This window comes from Clarias gariepinus, chromosome 11, assembly GCF_024256425.1.
Source record: "Clarias gariepinus isolate MV-2021 ecotype Netherlands chromosome 11, CGAR_prim_01v2, whole genome shotgun sequence".
In the NCBI taxonomy this organism is placed as follows: Eukaryota; Metazoa; Chordata; class Actinopteri; order Siluriformes; family Clariidae; genus Clarias; species Clarias gariepinus.
This window is the reverse complement of record NC_071110.1, coordinates 14,840,643-14,860,747: the sequence shown is the minus strand read 5'-3', so window position 1 is coordinate 14,860,747 and position 20,105 is coordinate 14,840,643. Positions and strand designations below refer to the sequence as shown.

Here is a 20,105-nt window from a genome sequence, read left to right as displayed (position 1 = left end):
TTAGGAGCACATACAGTACTGAACAGAATATGTAGAATGTGTTTCAAAAAATAAACATAAGGGAGAAGTATGAATAATGGTGAAAAAAATGGCATATGAATATAATGTCACAGCAATTCTGTTTAAAATAACCATTTCAAAGAAATCTACAGTGACTAAATGCAATATGTGTATGCTTAATCAAGCATATAGTGCAATATACATTTTTCCATTAAAGGTCAAGCTAGTCAAAACTTTTGCAACACCGTAAAGGTATTCATGTTAAATTCTGACAGATGAAGAAAAGGCATGAAAAAAATGCAGCGAATCTAATGCACATGGGGGAGCTTAATATAAATTAACTTAAAAATAAATCAGAAAATATCGTTCAAAGCAAGATAAAAACACATTTTAAGAGCAAATGTAACAGGTTGGGTAATGTTAAGCTTTTATAGTGCTTTTATCTCCTATTAATCTAGTTTGGGACAAGCACTGTACAAGGCAGTAGGCTTTTAATCATTTAAACTGGGCAATGAAAATATGGGGCCAGTTGCCTATTAAGGTTAAAAAGAAAATGCCTAATATTAGTTGTATATATATATATATATATATATATATATATATATATATTTTTTTTTTTTTTTTTAAACACCATTATTACATTTATAACAATAATGCATAGCATAACAGCAATCCATTTTGTTTCTGAATTTGAGGTTAATGCTCCAAAGAAAAAAAATTCATACAAGATTTTTCTGGTCATTGATCAGGTACTGATGAATTAAAGTGAAAAATAGTAAGGGCAAAGTATTTTAAGAAGAGAGCTATTATTTGGTTCAATTCTCTGAGATAAATAGTACAAAAGGAAAATTGACAGGCATAAGCATAGTCCCGTTCACAAAGACCATTCCTAAAGATATCAACATTCTTCATCTAAACAAACAAGGTGAGACTGGTTTGCTTTTGTCCCTTGATATGAATATGATTTAAGATTTCAAATTAAAGTGTTTTATTTTTCTAGAAATCCTTCCTGACCTGCGTGGATTACGTGCTGCTCTACCATCTACACAAATCCAGGACCGCAGAGGATATTTATCAGAACTCATCCTGTGCCTTTCTACTTTTTGGCCTTCTTTGTCAAACTGTCTTTGTAGCTTTATTGCCAGTTCTCTGTCCATTCTTTCCTGATGGAGCCGTTCAACATATTCATTTTTTCTACATTGTGGGTCACAGCTATCACAGCTTTCTATTTTGAATATTTTTATCCTTTTACTCTCTTCCAAATGTTTGGTTTTCTGCCTCCTCTTTCTGCCCTTTCGTGAGGTAGGTCTGTTAAGTACACAACTTCTGAAATTAGGCTCATTCTTTAAGTCCTGAAGGTCCTCTATACCCTGATTATGACTTACTCCTATACGTTTGTCCATTATGGGTGATTTCAAGTTTTCAGCTTTTCCTAAAGGTGAAGAATGTGGTTCACAAGCACCACACTGGTTATAAGTATCCATATTTTCAAAAGTAGGATATGCAGTTGTAGACTGTGAACCATCATCTCGGCTACACTGGTCAAAAATCAGCTGTCGCTTGTTGTAGAGCAAAGACTTTCCCCTCTGCTTTTTAGAATAGTTTGTATTTATAGAACAAGAGCAATGTGGGCCCTGCAAGCCTTTTTCCATGGGTCCACAGTTGCAAGACTTGTTCTCTTGGTCTTCTTCAGAGCACTGTGTGATGCTGTAATCATCTGCCACTGGACTAGTGATGGTCCCCTTGGACATGAACTTGACACGCTGCCGGTCTAGCTCAACCTGCTTCCACTTTTGCAGGATGCTAGGACTGGCTTCATAACTAGTGCTTTTCTGCAGGCCATGGGTCAGGTTCCTGGGTGTGGACTTTACTATGGTGGGTTCCATTAACCGACCATCTGGAAGTCTCTTTGGTGGCGTGCAGGGTGAGCAAACTATGGGCTTGAAGTGGTTCAGCTCTTCTGAGATGCTGTCATTGCTCTCTGGGCTGACAGATCGCTCAGGTTTAGTGTGAGGCACTAAAGATGAAGGAGGGGAGGTCAAGATGGAATGCCAGAAATGCCTCTTGTCAAGGGGAAGTACAGGTGCTGAGAAGGAACGGCTGTTTTCAGAGGATAGGAGTATCCCAGCATTGAAACTATGACAGACACTGACCTATAGTGAGGGGGAAAATAAATAATTATTATAATAACAACAGAAAAAATTTGACTTTATAAAAATTCCTCTACAAAAAAGGGAAACAATTCTGTATTCTATATCCATAATGAGCTTCGATATATATCTAGTATGACAACTAAAGATGCACTGATTGGCCCCTGAGTGAAATCATCTGGTTTCCAGCTTGACCAGTCACTTACGGTGATCAGCTGATCAGCCTGGGATATAACTAATTCTTTGCTGATCAAGCATGCCTTCCCAAGAGGCACAATAGGATTGAATTTGTCCTCTCCTCTAGAGATTTTAGGTTAAAAACTCTCAGGGCGGAAGCACTTGCACAAGATGTGTGTCTGTGCTTTATGCCCCTAATGGTGCATGTAGAGCATTTCAAAAAGCTTTTGTCTAAGACTCCGTCCACACGAAGCCGGTGCGTTCCCTATCCGATAATTTTTTTTCCGTGAACACAGCGTCATCTCAAGAAATATCTGCGTACACACGAACCCACTGAAAACGGTGTAGTATATATGCCAGACCAGTATGGGGCGCTGTAATTCTGCCATAGAGATACACTATACACGGAAAAGAAGACTTTGAGCATGCGCATAACCTTCGCGCTGTATACGAACCAAGATGGTGTTGTCCATTATCGCTTGTTGCTCATAACAGTTGCATAGAAGAAATAGATTTTGCTGTAATAAAGCTAGTAGGCTTTGTAGCAACACAAACACAATCACGTAGTCCGCCATTATTGTTGTTGCTGTTACGTGTGACGCAGCCGACACGTGATGTGATGACATCATTGTTTCACAAAATATACGGATTGGCCGTACACACGAAGACGCAAGGGTGTCGTTTTTAGATTTTTCCACTTTGGGACCCGGTTTAAAAAAAATAGCGGTTTTAGTCTCCTAAAACGCCGGATCCGTGTGGACGAAACGCCAATACAATAAAAAAATTTATACGTATACAGCGTAACGCGTCTCCGTGTGGACAGGCCCTAATTATATTGTAAATATAATATTTTTTATTAAAGTTACAAAAAAATTTTTGTATGCCAACATTTATAGAATTTTGATCTTTAAAATCAGTGCGGGCAGGTTACACTTAGGCCAATAAAACTGCAATTGCTGTGTCTTCAGTGACAACAATATAAACAAATTATGCAGGTGTTAAATTCTCATGTACTTTTTCTGGTAAAGAAAGATGTGGTTGAGCAACTTTTCTTCTTCCCTCCTCAGAGTCAGTACAGCTTTGGCTCCTTTGTACATTGATGGTGTATAGACTGCATGAACAGAAAAATGCAGGAACATGAAAAATTATTTGTACACCCTATACAAGAAAGTGTGATAAAGTAAATCCTTATTTATGAATTGTGTCAACACCTTCTGCAAAAAGCTGGAGAAAACCTTGATCTGCGCACAAATGCTGATGCGTGCCTGGTTCTCATTCTCATAGGTTCTTCATTCTCAGAGTCTGACAACACTCCTAAAGGCTGAAAAATACGATAATTGTCATGAACATTTTTCTTTTAACTAGGGCTTGTCAAATAAATCAGCCAAACATTTTTACTGCTGTTCGAGTTTTTTTTTTTACTTTTCAACATATGAGGATATTTTTTTATTTTTTCAATTATCTCTAGCATCTGCTGCATCCCAGTCTGGACCTTAATGGATCTGAAGCCTGTTTAAGGAGCCTTGGCAGCAAAGCAGAAATATACCTTAAGAAGGACACAATTGAATACAGGGCACAGACACACCTGGGAAAATTCACAGTAACCAATCCACCTAGTGGACACAAAACCTGCTGAAAGGCACCAACAATTATTGCTGAGCCACTTAATAAACAAACAAAAAATAAGCATACAGTATCCTGAGAATGCTGTAGTCCACATTCCCCTTTCTTGAGGCACTTTTTCATTCTCTCTTCAGTTTCTTCATCCATTTTCATCTGGAACCACAAAGAGACACCTCTAAAGTGGGCAATCATGTAAAATAAGCCATGCACAGTAATATTTCGTTCAGTCATCTTCAGCTTTGACTACTATTTGTAATGTAGTGGCCGATTCCGAACTTTTTTACAATTTGTAAAACTAACCTTATTTTTTTGTTTATCATAATCATTCCGCATCTCTCCAGGCTTACGTATTTGGACAGGTGAACAGAAACCATCTGTGAAAGGCAAGACAACAAAGGACATTATAGCTGACCTGTAACAATATAGCCAAACCAAGTCAATTATAACTTTTTTGTCCAATGGATTTGTTGATGTTTTCATATGATTATGGAGAACATGCAACGTCATATTTACACCCCAAGGGAACAGGATATGATTTAAGGCTGTGGTTTGGTTATGTGTGGATGTGTTAGAGTTGTCAATAATTTGGCAATTTTTTTTTAGAAATGTTTATTTACAAAAGTAGTTACAATGTAAACATTTAGGAAGGTGCCAGTATGGCACTGGTACCTACTGTATATAACCGATAAGCACTAGAGCCAAATCAGAACGCAGATTTTGGTGCCAATTAAATGCCTGCAAGATCGGTTGAAATATTTGTGCTCTGGTTCACTGAAACAGACATAAAATGCATAGTTACCCTCACTGCACATGAAAAATATATGCCCGACTGAGAAAATGCCTGTAAATGTGTGTCCGAAAACCCGTATAATACAAATCCAACAAATTTTTATAGTACAAAGGAGCCAGTGTCGATCTTGTTTTCTCATTTCCAGCTTAAAAACTTGGGAAATTAACCCATCTGATGAGCATGTAATTGCAGTAATTAACTATACTAACCTTATAAGGCACAAAGCTAAACGTTCTAAAGTTTGGCTGTATTTTACACTGTGACACGCAACAAATGTCTTTCAACAATTGTGTGGGGGGGAAACACATCAAACCTAATGAAATATTTGAGGGATACACCATGTTTAACAGCTTGCGGACATCAGTTGGGAGTGTGTGCGTCCCAGGCCAAAGTCAGACTGACTCTAGTAAAGCCATGAGAGTTCTCGTATTTTGCCATATATGGTTATATTTCTGCAAAAGAATTGCCGAAATTTTAAACTGGTTTGTAGCATACCAAGAATACCCAATACTTATGTTATTGGTGTTAAATTATTGTATTTGGGATAAATTTGTTGTTTTTGTATTTATGCATATTTATGTATCCTTAAATATATATTTTTAATATATTGACTATTTGAAATATCTTTTCAATAAAAATCCAGTATTTGTAGGTATTTTTTACGTACCTGTTTAGGCATTGGTACTGTTTTAAAAGTATTGATTTATATCAAAAAACCCAAATGATGCCCAACCCTATTTTCAGGAAGTATATGTACTGTAAATCTATGCTTGTACAGTATAGGTATACATAAACAAACCAATCAGCCATGACATTATGACCACATGAGTAACATTGAGTAGTGGATGTTCCATGTATGATTCCATGCACGTTTTTATGAAAGAATGCAATCAAATGATGAATTTGTTAAGTAATCTACATTTCTACACAAAAGTGGGAAATGTGTATGGGAACATTTGGTACACCCTGTAGATTCATTACACAACCGAGTTACTTTGGTCCCCAGGCACTGGTGGTTTTGTAGGAGATTTCTCACCTGCCATGCCACACACTTTTCAAAGGTTCTAGGTTACTAAACTAAGTTCAAAAACACTGCCAAGCTGCCACTGTTGGAACACTGCTTAAACGAGGCGCTTAGCTCTCTGTCGTATACTGGCTGACCGTGCGATCTGACCACAGCTTTCCTACATTTGTCACAGGCGACAAAAAAAAGCAACCTTCTTTCACTTTTTCAAGGTAAGCAGCAACCTAATACCAAAATAATATATTTCCTGCAAAGAATGAATAGCTGTGGTAAAAATTTTAACATGCCAATATGTGGACAGCTGGTCTTGTTCTTTAAAGGCTTACATACCACCTTGTCATTCATCTTTTACTCAAGCTAGATTTTTCTTTTTTACATTATAGCTCACATATGCTAGTACTGAATGGCTGTAGAAAACCAAGAGGTAGCAATGTATGGACAAATATTTAACAGAGTAACAAAACCTATACAGTGATGGTCACAAAAATTAAATTAAAATGTTTTTAAATTTAAATTAAGTTCCTCCCTTAAAATTTTTTCTCCAAAGCCAAGCCTCAGGAATATAAGTTAGCACGCTAACTAGTCTAAATACTATAGAAGAGGAAGAGCGTTTTAAACTGACAGGCAGGTTAATTAAACTGCTTTAAACTGACAGGCATTAATTTTTTTTAATCCAGTCAACAAACAAATTGAATTATTACAAAAATGTTATAAGAATTTTTTTTTTTTTATTTAATTAGGGCTGAAACGATTCCTTGAGTAACTCGAGTAATTCGATTACAAAAAAATATCGAGGCAAAATCTGCCTCAAAGCTTCGTTTAATTATTTTTAAAAGCTTGCATTATGTTTTGCGCAATTTGTTAAAAGCGCGCTTTTGACAAAGTGCGCTTCCGGATGCAAGCCGCCAGTAAACACCAACGAAGAAGAAGCGCTTACGTCACCCACAAAGCGGAAGGAGACGCAAACAGTTAGCAGTGTATTGATCTGTGCATTCTGTTGTGGTCTACAGAATAGAATGGAGCGATAAAATTATCAGCGAGCCAAGAGAATAAGAAAGCAGAAAGTTTAGTTGCACACCTTTGTGTTTTTGTATAATTATTTATTTTTTGATCCTTAAAGTCACTTGAAATACCTTAGTTTTTTTGGTTTTGCATCTGAGGAAAGGCTTTAAAATAAGAATATATGGCACTGTAATGCACTTAATTCATCTCAGTAAACATTAATGCCCCTATCTCACCTACGCGGTTTCGCGCAGTGGCCGGAAGTACGGTTCATTATGATTCACTGCGAGTTTTGGTGCTGCGATTACGTTTCCATCTTTTCTTGCAAAAAAATTAAACACGTTTAAGCCGCCTTAAAAACATGTTTAATTTTTTGGCGGACCTTGCAGAACTTCGCAGAATGTCAGTGTAACGTCAGTGGGCAGTCGCGGTAGCTAACGATGCCCAACACCGCATCTTACAGCGAGTCAAACCGCATAGGTGAGATATAATGTTATATCATAACATATATAATATGATGTTTAATTAAGCAAAAGTACATTTTATCTGATTACACAAATAATCGGTTAATTTTTTGTGTGTGGAATAATCGATTATTAAAATATTGGATAGCTACAGCCCTAAATTTAATAACACTGGGGAAAAATACAGTAATAAAATAATTAAGTATTTTGACTATTTGACTAAATGCTCACGCACTTATCATCTATACCGCTTTATTCCGTATTTAGGGTCGCAGTGGGCCTGGATCCTATCCCAGGAGACTTAGGGCAGGAGGTGCCAATCCACCACACATCACACACACACACACACTTAACACGCTACAGGCAATTTGAGAATGCCAATTAGCTTAATCTGCAGGTTTTTGGACTGTGGGAAGAAACTGGAGCACTGGAGAAAACCAACCAAGCATGGGGAGAACATGCAAACTCCATGCACACAAAAACAGGAATCGAACCTGGCCATGAATCAAACCCGGACTTTGGAGGTGCAAGGCGACTAACCACTATTTGACTATTTTTTTTTTCAGTCTTTTACTCACAGAAGGTTTACACTATTTATACATTTAAACTTTTTTTTTTTTTTTTTTTTTAAACGCGAGTATTTTTTTTTTGTACACGCTTAACATCTCCGGTGTTATGCATGTAATAGCATTTTTTCCTAGTGCACCATTTTAGACGAAAAGAGGCTATAAAGTGGACAATCAAAATTACGTCTCTTAACTTTGATGCAGTTCAGGAGGAAAATGCATGTCTGATCTCAACAGTGAAATATCACTCTTATTCTGCAACCAGCCCTGTGCTTGGGTTTCTGCTGAAGTGACAGATTCTTGTGATGTTGTATTTAACGGCTCTGTGAAAGTAAGCGTGTAAAATTAGGGACATTTTTCCTGTCTGGAGGTGTCTGAAAGCTAGAGGAATACAACAGATGAACTACCACAGGTCATCTGGCACAGTGCTGTAGTTAAAGCTAAAATGTGTTAAGAATATTAACAAAGCGGTCTCTTTAGCCAAGTTGCACGGGATGACTCGTTTTCGCACCAATGATATAAATAAATGTTCTGACTTTTGGAGTCGACTCCTACCGAAAAATCGATTTAGAAATTCAACAAAAGCACACAATATACATAACATTTTATCCTGCTAAAATTGCAATAATATATAATAATATTATTAATGGTACAACTAATATGTCAAGTTAATTATCATATCTGACCAATAAAAAAAAAAAAACACGTACTCGAAAGCTTCCGAGTCGACTCTCTGTTCTGAATGGAATTGATTAACCGATTCTTTTGTTCAGATTCGTTTAAGAATCGATTCCGTGCCCTATCATCCCGTATCTTATTCTAATCTACTTGCTTATAATTTGACTGAACAATGTACAGTTCGCTGTATAATTTCGTTGACTAATAAACAGTTAGTCAAATTCAAAACATGTCTGCGTGCATCACTTAAAACAGCTTGTTTACATCACCTTCCGAAGCCTTCACTCGGTCCCTCTGCTCTAATCTGCGACCGCATTTTTCTGGGTAACTTTGGCGCACCATGTCCCAGAGCTCGGTGTTGACGAGGCTTTTCTCTCGGGACAGTTTATTCCGGGCCCAGCTGGACACGCGCAGCCGGCAGGACGGGCAGCACAGCCCGCTACACTCAACCGTCCGCTTAAAGCAGTGGAGGCACACCGAGTGTCTGCATGGCATAGTCACAGGCTCCAGCAGTATCTCCAAGCAAACCGGGCACCGAGCTTCCTCCAGAGTAAGACATCGCACATGACGGTGATTAGAAACGGACCCGGGCCTCGTATTCGTCTGCTGCCCGAGTCCACTAGCAGACCCGGCGCACCTCGCCGCCGCCATTTTCAGCTGCTTTTTCACTTGTATCGTTTGAAAACAAACCCCGCCCATTTTTTTTACATCAGGGGACTGTAAACTCATCGCTTTCTCCTTTTTAAATATGCAGGCTTCCAACTGCTAACGCTCGAGCTATGTTTATTGCATCATTTACAAAACCCAGATGTAGGATGGATTTTAAAGTAAATATTTCACTTTCATTGATTTCTAGGTGAAAGTCCTTTCTTTAAAATGTGTATAAACGTGGGTCCTAGGGGTCCAAGTCGGACGTGGTTTAAACATCACTAAAACAACAGACGAACAAACATCTGGCTTTTTTTTTATTATTCTTTTATCAATAGCTTGCTACTATTTAACAGGTTTTGTAGGTAATGAATTAAAAATGCATTGCAAATATGCATATAATTTAGAATTTTTTAAAACCTTACAGGATGATGTTGATAATGACAGGAATCGAACCCGGACCCTGGAGATGGAAGGTGCAAGTGCAATAATTATTTTTTTTTATAATAAAAACATTTAATTATTTTTTAAAAAAAGAAAAAGAAGCCTTTATTTCCCACAATTTTATAACAATTTCAATTTGTATATGTATAGGTACAGGGTATTATATTTGGTTTTTGGGTTGATTCAAATAATTAATGACAACAATCAATTTAAGTATTAAGACATGGTTTAATTTTGTAAAAGATTTAGAATTGTTGAATGATATAACTTGCTACAGATGTACTCTCACAAGTGATGTGATGATCTCTCGGAGAATAATGAGGTGTGACACAACAGCTGAAATAAAAAATCAAGGAGCAGTTTAATTGATTTAAGAGTAAGTGAGAATCGAAAATACACCACTGTTGATTAGATAGTTAATAATAAATAAGTCACAAAAGCACTGTAGACTTATTAAAATCCTTTTAAGCAACCAAAAGGTCTAATGGGTAGTTCTGTAGGCAGGCACATTGGACGACACACACCACTTTAGTTTGTACAGCTCCAGGGAAACGCCACAATTGCATTTCCTTCACTTGAAATGTAAAATACACAATACAGGTTATAAGAATCTTTTATCATATTTATTTAAACATCATTACACATGGCATATGCATGTTGTGTGAACAAGGATTGGCTACTAAAAAATAAGCGAATATTGATGATCATTTACTAACAATGGCCAACATGATCCAAAAACTCAAGAGTATCATTCTTGCATGGATCATTTCTATTCCATGATGTTGTCTTTGCTTACAGTAGCTCTGTTAGAATCCTGTAAGTTCTTTAAATTATTATATACCTTTTCTTTTTCAAAAAAAGATTATGAACAAATTTATGTTCTCCAAATTGAGTATTGATGTTCATAAACAAAATCAGGGCACATACAAATTAAATTAAGTTCATGTGATGGTGCATAAATATGTTGTGTGGGATAGACTAGTTATGAAATTCTGAAACTGAAGTAAAAAAAAAAAAAAAAGATTATTTTTTATATGAGTCATATATGAATCACATTGAAACTTGAAACTACTATATATGGCCTAAGTCTTGAGTGGAGAGAGTGGCCAGAGTTAGGCCACTCATGTAGAACCAGGTAAAAAAAAAAAAAAACACAATATTGGGCATAATGTTTTGTATTGTAATGTTATGGGTGTTTGGTGTATAACACACTGGGTAATCTTCACTCTCACTCAATTTGGAAAGAATGCAAATAGGGTTAGAGTCTGTTTTACATGTGTTATAAAAGTAAAGAGACTGGTTTAATTGATAGGATGTAGTGCTTTTTCTGTGACAAGCCTTTCCATATAATTGATACACTTTATACGTTTTACATTAAACATTTTATATTTTTATACTTCAATTAATATTTTATTTTATTGTACTTGTATATATTTAGATTTTGCTTTCTTCTTCTAGTATATTTTGCCTCTTCTTACCTTATTCCTTTTTTAGCTCGAGGACGGTCGTATAAGCGATTCATGGCATATACATAGCATTAAATTTACGTTTTTTACACCACACGAAGTAGGTGGCGGCAATGCACCTTAAGCTGGTGCATTGCCATCAAGAAACGATGAATAAAAAGATGAAGAAGAAAACGGGACGTTCCCTGCACAGGAAGTGCGTTCCAAACGGCCTAAAGTACCCTGCGGAGTATACTGCACAGGATGGTCAGCCATGTCAAGTGCTATTCCAAATCGCAGGGAGTGAAATCATCAACGGTGTAGGGTGCACAGGAAAAAAATTCCACCAAATTTCTATGACGCAACAGTATTACCTTTAATTTAATAAATAAATCCTTCTATTACTGTACCTATGTTAGTTATATGTACAAAAACTTCACAATAATAATTTCTAGGTATGCCATGTAAATTAAATAATTAATTCACGAGTTATACACATTTCAATCGTAAACGTGTTATAATGGTAAGTGTTTTAATAAATATAGAAAGACAAAAAAGAATATTTAATTTCTATAATGTGAAATTTCCCAAATTTATCCGGGTAACGCACAGAGGAAGTGACGTCTACCCCTGGTGACGTTGCTGGGTGTTTCAGAGTGGTTGAAGTGTTCTTTGAAGTACTCTGTGGAACGGAACGCAGCTTTGTTCTCCAGACCTTAGATGGCAGTGTATCACAAGTCTCTCAAAATTACCAGGACAAAAGATACAAAAAGAAGAAGGAATACGTACTAATACCGGACACATTTTATTGCTGATTCTACACACGCAAATTTAGTACTTAGTAAGTAGTTATATTATGTCTAAATAGCTTATATATTACTAAACGTATATACCTGAGTTTTAACTATTGTATTAATTAGTATAAGTAATGTTTTAGGGTTCAACGCTGAACGCTGCAACAGCAAATCTCTGTTTCATCTCCGCACATTCGATAGTGGCGAATCTCTCTGTGTGTATGTGTGTGTGTTTTGAGGGGGTAGGGGAGGGGAGAAGCAACAAATACAGAAAATAATGGAATATTTTCTAAACTTTTTTTCAAGTACACACACCAAAATAAAATGCTAAAATCTAAGGAAACGATTTTGTAAAAATATCAGTATGCTTCCATTGAGTTAGCACTACGTGTCGTATTGAAGGCTGTGTAAATTATGTTGTATATGGATTTGACGCACGATTATGTTGAGCATGGCAGCACGGTGGCTTAGGGGTAAGCACTCTCTCCTTGCACCTCCAGGTTCTTGGTTTGTTCCCCCTCGGTGTTTGTGAGCATGGAGTTTGCATGTACTCCTTGTGCTTGGGGGGTTTCCTCCCACAGTCCAAAGAGATCAGCTTCCCAAATTATATTTATACAGGATAAAGCAATATAGATGATGAGTGAGTCAAATGAAACCAAATTATGCCATCTGCCACATTATTGATCAGATGCATAGGCTCACATTAAGAACATTAGATAGATAGATAGATAGATAGATAATTTATTAATCACAAGTAAATTTCCAGACATCAAGTACACCGCGTTCCAAATTATTATGCAAATTGGAATGTAAGTGTCATAAACATTAAATGTTTAGTTTTTAAATTAAACTCATGGATGGTATTGTGTCTCAGGGCTCTTTGGATAACTGAAATGAATATCAGACACGTGTGATAATTAGTTTGCCAGATGAGCCCAATTAAAGGGAAAGTACTGAAGAAGGTTGTTCCACATTATTAAGCAAGCCACAGGTTTTAAGCAATATGGAAAAGAAAAAGGATCTCTCTGCTGTCGAAAAGCGTCAAATATTGCAATGCCTTGGACAAGGTATAAAAACATTAGATATTTCATGAAAAACTTAAGCGTGATCATCGTACTGTGAAGACATTTGTGGCTTATTCAGCACACAGACAGGTTTGTGCAGACAATTTCATCGGATTAAGAGAGCAGCTGCTGAAATGCCATTACAAAGCAGCAAACAGGTATTTGAAGCTGCTGGTGCGTCTGAAGTCCCGCAAACCTCAAGGTGTAGGATACTTTAGAGGCTTGCAGTTGGGCAGAAACCTACTATTCGGCCACCCCTAACCAATGCTCACAAGCAGAAACGGTTGCAGTGGGCCCAGGCATACATGAAGACTAATTTTTAAACAGTCTTGTTTACTGATGAGTGTCGTGCAACCCTGAAAGGTCCAGGGGTCCGTTCTTTGTACGTCGCTTGACACATTCGAGATGAATTAACACATCTAATATGAGATCATCGTGCTAATTACGATCTGTCTAAGTCGGTTCTTCGAGCACACCTGTTGTTGATGATTAGTATATCTGGATTGAGTTGTCTAGGATTATTGCGCCTTCGTGCGTTGGTTTAAAAGGCGATATGCATCGAGAGTAGAAACACTGATCACAAGCCCTTTGATTGGTTGACGAAATGGAAAAAGAGCGGCTCAACTTTTTTTTTGTAACACGTGTTATGCGCTGAAATGCCCCCCTGCCATGGATTGCCCCCCCTACATAATCGTTATCAAATATTATATTAGAACATAAATTTATAGGTTAATGGTTTACAAATTACATGAGACAATAAAATAAAACAAGCAAAATAAATGTTGTATATGAAAAATAGAAATATTAATATTTTTTCAAATACAACATGTATACTTTTATATTGTTTATTTTATAATAAAATTAGCTTCGTCCAATTTATCATTATAAAATATTTATTTTTAATATATATAAATATTTATTTGCATATTTTTATGACAAACCCCTGAAAAATAAATGTGTCACAAAATAAACATTATACAAGAATTTGTATTAATGGTCTTGACAGCTGTCTCGTGCCTAGGGTTTATTATAATAGTAATATCATATTTAATAATAATAAACCTGTGAATTTATGTTCCTATATAATATTTGATAGCGATTATGTGTGTGTGTGTGTGTGTGTGTGTGTGTGTGTGTGTGCGGGGGGGGATGGGTGGAGTCCATGGCAGGGGGCATATACTTTTCTTTTTTTACGTGAGTCAGTCGTGCTCTTTAACCAATTAGATGTGACCTCGCCATCTCAACCATTCATAACCCACCAGGAGCGCAGCCTAAATCCTGTTTACATGAAATAAACCTGCTCCCGAGCAGGTTCAAGCTCACGGATATGTTGCTATGACAACAAATGCTAGAAGTGCATCGAAGAACGAAAAAATCCAAGATCAGGACAAATCCACAACAATCAAATCCAGCTAACTGATAGAGACGTACAAAGAACGGACCCCAGATGAATGGAGTAGTGGATGGTTGGTGGATGGCCACCATGTCCCAAAAAGGCTGGGATGCCAACAAGAAGGTGGCGGAGTCATGTTTTGGGCCAGAATTATTGGGAGAGAGCTGGTATGCCCCTGTAGGGTCCCTGAAGGTGTAAAAATGACCTCTGCGAAGTATATTGACTGACCACTTTCTTCCATGGTCTGAAAAGAAGAACCATGCCTTCCGTAACAAAATCATCTTCATGCCTGACAATGCACCATCTCATGCTGCAAAGAATACCTCTGTGTCATTGGCTGCTATGGGCATAAAAGATGAGAAACTCATGGTGTGGCCACCATCCTCCACTGACCTCAAAAGATCTATGAGGGTGGGAGGCGGTTCGCATCAAAACAGCAGCTCTGGGAGGCTATTCAGAAACTGTCCAAAAATTTACAAGTTCAATGGACGCAAGAATTGTGAGGGTGATATCAAAGAAGGGGTCCCATGTTAAGATGTAACATGCCTTGTTAGGATGTTTTTGATTGAAATAGCTTTTGATTTCAGTAAATCTGACCTCCTAATGCTGTAAATTCAACAAAAGCCCATTTTCAGTTCTTTACAACCTATAAAATGTTTTAACTCTCTTGTGCATAATAATTTGGAACAGTGCATTTTTAGTTTTTTATTTTTAAAATAAATATTATCATTAGGAGGTTTGTTCAATAAAATTCTAATTATACCGTAATAGTTGATGACTAGAAAATTATACTGACTGTCATTTGCATTTACTAATTATGAAAATCAGAGAAGGATATCATTTGCATAATAATTTGGAACGCAGTGTAGTAATAATGACAGTAAGATAAGGACAGGTTTGTACATCTGATTGCACACTATATAGTTTACTGTAGTCAGTAGACACAGAGTAAATGTCAGAGCTGACTAAAGTATTTGCCCCCAGACTGAATTTTTATTCTTTTGCATATTTGTTAATTAAATGATTGAGATCATCAAACAATGTTTACTATTACTCAAAGGTAACCAGAGTAAATGCAAAATGTAGTTTTAAATAAAGTTTTAATTTTTTAAGGGAAAAAGCTGTCCAAACTTGCCTAACCCTATGTAAAAAAGTAATTGACCCCTAAACCTAATAACTGGATGTGCCACTCTTGGTGCTTGCGATTAATAGCAATAAATATTTAACCTTGCTATAGAGGAATTATGGCCCACTCTTATTTGCAGGAATGTCTTAATCACATTGGAGGGTATAACCTGTTTACGGTCATGCCACAGTATTTTAATTTGATTTAAGTCAGGACTTTGACCAGGCCACTCCAAAACCTTTTGTCTCAACAGTCAACAGAATGTTTGTGTGAAACTTGATTATCTCAAAGAATTTTGGAAAATCAATTTTTTTCTTGACAAATTTGAGACGAGTCTTTGTGTTCTTTTTGGCCAGCAGTGGATTTCGCCGTAGAACTCTCCCATGGATGCAATTTTTGCTTAGTCTCTTTCTTATTATTATATTAAATTGTAAACACTGACTTCAACTGAGGCAAGTGAGGTTTGCAATTCTTTAGATGTTGTTCTGGGTTCTTTTATGAGTTTCAGGATGATTTGTTGTTGTGCCCTTGAAGTGATTTTGGTAGGCCTCCACTAGTTAATGGTTTTCACTGAGGTTCGCTGGAGTATAGGTTATTCTCAGGTTATCTTTGGGTGATATTAAATTAGTTTGATAATTTGAATCATTTAAGATGTGTAAAAATCACACATCTTTGTTTTCTTTGTGTGTGTGTGTGTGTGTGTGTGTGTGTGACGAGCAAAGATTTTTAATAAATCTTGACTTGAAAAACGAACATTGTCTTGGTTTACGAGTACGGAGTATCATGTATCACACATCCGCTTCTTGTTTTGATGCCGAGTGTCACATGATCACAACTAAGCCAATGGTTTCTCTGCAGAATTTTGCGCTGTGGAATTGTGGGTAATCATCTCCCCTGCTGGGTCTTAGTGCTTGTTTCTCACTGGTATAATCAACATCCGTGTACGTGTGTACTGTTTACTATAACACTGTGACTACGTGTGTGTGTGAAACATATTTTATTTTGTGTTTGTAAGCATGTGTGTACAGCGCGTGTATATTGTTTTTTATAACACGTGTGCGTGCATAAAGCAAATGCAAGTCTCATTAGAGAGTAAAGATCCATTTTTTTCTCTTCCTCTCTGTATCAACCTGTTATGTGAGTGCGCGCGTAATTTGACACTGTGCTCCTTCACTCACACCAACACACACATGCACTCTCGCCTTTACAGCCCTCCTCCCAACTCCTCCTCCTCTCAGCTTCCCACACACATACAGACGCACAGTCTTTGCCTTACACAGAAACTCTGCTTTGTCGCGATTCTTTCCAAAGGTAAAGTGCAGGTTCATTTTTTTATTATTTTCTTTACTTTACAGCGTTCCGTTAGTATGCACTCACGCGAGTGTGATAAGCGATGTTCCTTGCAAATTTTTTGCTAAAACAGTCTCTCCGTTAATGTGTGTGTGTGCACGCACATTACACACACACACACAGCGCCTGTGCGCATAAACGGAAACACTTATCTGTCGGGATTTATTTTTACTTTTTTAAAGTTAAAGTGCATGTTTATTTGTTTTATTTTTACTTTATATTTTGTATTAACTGTTTATTATGTATTTATTTTTTTAGGCGGTAGAACGAATAATTTGAGTTTCCATTATTTCTTATGGGAAAATAAAATTTGGTTTACGAGTGTTTTGAAATACACACACTTCCCGAATAAATTATGCTCGTAATTCAAGGTTCCATTGATATACACACAGTACTGTGCAAAAGTCTTAGGCACCATATTATATGCTGTAACAATTTTGTTATATGTTTATCATGTCTGCATAATTATGGACAAAATCATTCAGTATTTCCATATATAACTTAAAAATTTATAAATAAATAACATTACATAATTTTGCATGAGAATATATGCATGGCTGTAAAGAAAAAATATTGTACAAGACAGACCAGTATTTTGGGGTTTGCATTAAAATAGAAAGGAGCGAGTGTGACAAAGTTACCAGAAGAGCTCATATTCTCCAGAATGCTCAGTAAAAACCTAACAGCTGTTTTCTTATAAAACTGCACAAATCTGTGTCTCAAACTACAGATTTTAAGCAATAGGTTTTCACTCCATATATTGACTGTTTATTTTATTTCTCTTCATTGCTCTTTGATAAAAAGTTTCTTTTATTTAAAAAATGTTTTCAAAAGCTTCTTTTGCTTATGACATATTTTTGTATGTGCCCAAGACGTTTGCACAGTACTATAAGTAAAATAGTTGTTAGGCTTTACTGAGCTTGATATATTAAAAAATACTGAATGATTATGTAAATAATTATGCAGACATGATCAACATATATAACAAAATTGGTACAGCATAGATATAGATAGATAGATAGATAGATAGATAGATACACACACACACACTCATTCATTCATTCATTTATTCATTCATTCATTCATTTACCATAATAAAAAGTTTAGACGCTTTCTCCTTTAAGGTTTTTTTTTTTTTTTTACTATTTTCTGTATTACAAAAATGGATACTTTGATGAATGTTAAATGTACGGCATTTTGTTTTGTTTACAGTTTTTTGCTTACTACATAATTCCATGTGTTATATCCTAGTTTTGATGCCTTCACATTGTCCTACAGTGTTTAAAAGAGTAAAAAAAAAAAAAAAAGCAGGGTTGGGGGGAGACCCTTCAATGAGTAGGTGTGTCCAAACCTTTTACTGATACTATATGTACTTTTAATTATATCTCATCAGGTTAGACAGCGCATCAGGATGTCACCTGGAAAAACCTCAGTCAACATTGTTAACTTGGGGAGAGTTGCTTACTGCAGTGCCCTTCAGAAACAGCAGCAATATATCAGACAACATTTTGATTCTTCAAACCAAACTCCAAACACAGTAATCTTGTGTGAGCATGAACCTGTTTACACCACTGGCATCCGTAGAGCACTGTACCCTGTTGAAGAGGAGCGCAGACTAAAAGATCTGGGTGCAGAATTCTTTCGGACAAACCGTGGAGGTCTTATAACATTTCATGGGCCAGGTCAGCTGGTGTGCTATCCTATTCTTAACCTGGGCTGCTTTAAGAAGAGTGTAAGGTGGTATGTGTGTGAACTAGAAAAGACAGTGATTAAGATGTGCGGCAAGTTTGGAATTAAAGCCTCCACTTCTCCAGACACTGGTGTCTGGGTCGGAAACAACAAAATATGTGCAATTGGTAATTATGTTTTTTGTTATGCACAGACTAAAGTTCAGGTGCAGTAAAAGAACCTGCTAATAACCTGCTAATATATTTTCAGGCATCCACTGTGGTAGATACATCACTTCTCATGGTTTGGGACTGAACTGCAACACTGACATGAGCTGGTTTGACCACATTGTTCCCTGTGGTATTGTGGGAAAAGGGGTCACCTCACTCAGCATAGAGCTCGGGCGGGATGTCACAATTGAAGAGGCTGCTCCAGTGTTGCTACAGGCTTTTAGTGAACAGTTCGACTGCACGCTGAGTAAAACAGAGTTCCTAAAAAGTCACTTAATGCCATTTTATTAAGGAACATTTCCCCATGGGTAGCCCTAATAAATGATGTTACATTAACATTTGTTTTTTTTCTTTGTCTTCAGTTCAGCTGCTTGGTCAGAGTAGCAATGTATTTAAGAAAACCTAGCCTGGAACACATTGTGTAGACATTACAAAAATCATTGATCAGTAAGCACTTTATACTGGTCAAGTTTGGAGTGGATTCAGACTATTTCCCAGGAACACTGCGCAGCAATAAACCATGAATGTGTTTATTTTGAAATGGATCAATGCACAATTCTGATATTTTATTTTTTAATTAAATTGTAATGATCATTGTTTGCCATTTGGGTTGTTCCTAAGATTATTTTCATAAGTAGTTATTATTATTGTTGTTATTATTATTATTATTATTATTATTATTATTACTACCAGTGTTGTAGTACAACTTAAAATAAGCGAAAATATAAAAAATATTGTGTCTTAAAGTGTGTTAAAAAAGTACCAATAATTTTAAAACATCCAAAGTTGCCCTTTAAGCATACTAACCTGAATACTAACTGCCTTATGATAGTTTAATTTATATTGCATATTCCATTTATTAATATGTTAAATATTAACAGTTGAGAGTGTGTTATAAGGTGTAAAAGCGTTTTTGTAGCATAGACTTGTACATACTTCATAATTAATGTTTAATTATAGCTGTTGTAGCTCTTTAGTCATGGCACTACTTGTGTAAACATGATTCATTTTCTGTTAGTCTTATTGAAATGACACCTCTCTACCAGTCATGACGTATTAGTCTGGTTTTATTATGGTTGCTACTGTGGAGCAGAATGCCCAGCACAAACCCAAGGACTGAGCTTCATTACACGTTCTATCATTTTTCAAGGCTGTGCGACATTAGAGAAAACAGCCAAACCAGAGACTGCTTCCCAAAACAGTATACATAGTATAAAATTCTGTATATATAAGTTTCAAGTTTAGACTCAAATACAGTACAAATGGTAGTATTTATGTGAAGAATGTTTTAAATGTGCCTAAAAGTATTATATGCACTTGCATACAAACATAAAGATATTTTGAGCATTTACAGACTATGACCACTTGATGGTGGTCTAAAAGCAGCTATTAAAGTTCCTCAAGTAATTTATGAACCAAAACAGAAATTTTGGTTTCTTTAAAAATTTAAAGAGCATCGAATGTAAAAC

At 36.4% G+C, this 20,105-nt stretch overlaps 2 protein-coding genes across 4 annotated transcripts; one reads left to right on the top strand and one right to left on the bottom strand.

The window, feature by feature from the left end:
* Positions 1 to 633: 633 nt before the first annotated feature.
* On the bottom strand, positions 634 to 9,152 carry rnf169 (ring finger protein 169). Its single transcript, XM_053506648.1, has 6 exons — positions 8,744 to 9,152; positions 4,251 to 4,324; positions 4,020 to 4,103; positions 3,539 to 3,648; positions 3,342 to 3,438; positions 634 to 2,153 (listed from the first exon to the last, which is right to left on the bottom strand). The coding sequence occupies exons 1-6, from the start codon at positions 9,123 to 9,125 to the stop codon at positions 966 to 968; spliced, it is 1,935 nt and encodes a 644-aa protein (XP_053362623.1). The 5' UTR covers positions 9,126 to 9,152; the 3' UTR covers positions 634 to 965.
* A 2,535-nt stretch (positions 9,153 to 11,687) lies between these two features.
* Positions 11,688 to 19,230, top strand: lipt2 (lipoyl(octanoyl) transferase 2). 3 transcript variants are annotated; one of them, XM_053506927.1, is made up of 3 exons: positions 11,688 to 11,852; positions 18,132 to 18,594; positions 18,677 to 19,230. In XM_053506927.1, the coding sequence occupies exons 2-3, from the start codon at positions 18,150 to 18,152 to the stop codon at positions 18,925 to 18,927; spliced, it is 696 nt and encodes a 231-aa protein (XP_053362902.1). In that variant the 5' UTR covers positions 11,688 to 11,852; positions 18,132 to 18,149; the 3' UTR covers positions 18,928 to 19,230. The 3 variants fall into 3 exon arrangements, with proteins under 3 accessions (XP_053362902.1, XP_053362903.1, XP_053362904.1); XM_053506928.1 differs by lacking the exon at positions 11,688 to 11,852 and adding an exon at positions 11,916 to 12,278; XM_053506929.1 differs by lacking the exon at positions 11,688 to 11,852 and adding an exon at positions 16,638 to 16,699.
* Positions 19,231 to 20,105: the final 875 nt, after the last annotated feature.

Bases quoted from the DNA above. Each gene is read 5' to 3' on its own strand.
- lipt2 (XM_053506927.1), top strand. From the start codon at position 18,150: ATGTCACCTGGAAAAACCTCAGTCAACATTGTTAACTTGGGGAGAGTT. The intron at 18,595-18,676 runs GTAATTATGTTT...ATATATTTTCAG, and splicing joins CAACAAAATATGTGCAATTG to GCATCCACTGTGGTAGATAC.
- rnf169 (XM_053506648.1), bottom strand. From the start codon at position 9,125: ATGGCGGCGGCGAGGTGCGCCGGGTCTGCTAGTGGACTCGGGCAGCAG. The intron at 3,649-4,019 runs GTATGCTTATTT...CGTATTTTTCAG, and splicing joins TACAGCATTCTCAGGATACT to CCTTTAGGAGTGTTGTCAGA. The intron at 3,439-3,538 runs GTGTTGACACAA...CTGTTCATGCAG, and splicing joins TCTCCAGCTTTTTGCAGAAG to TCTATACACCATCAATGTAC.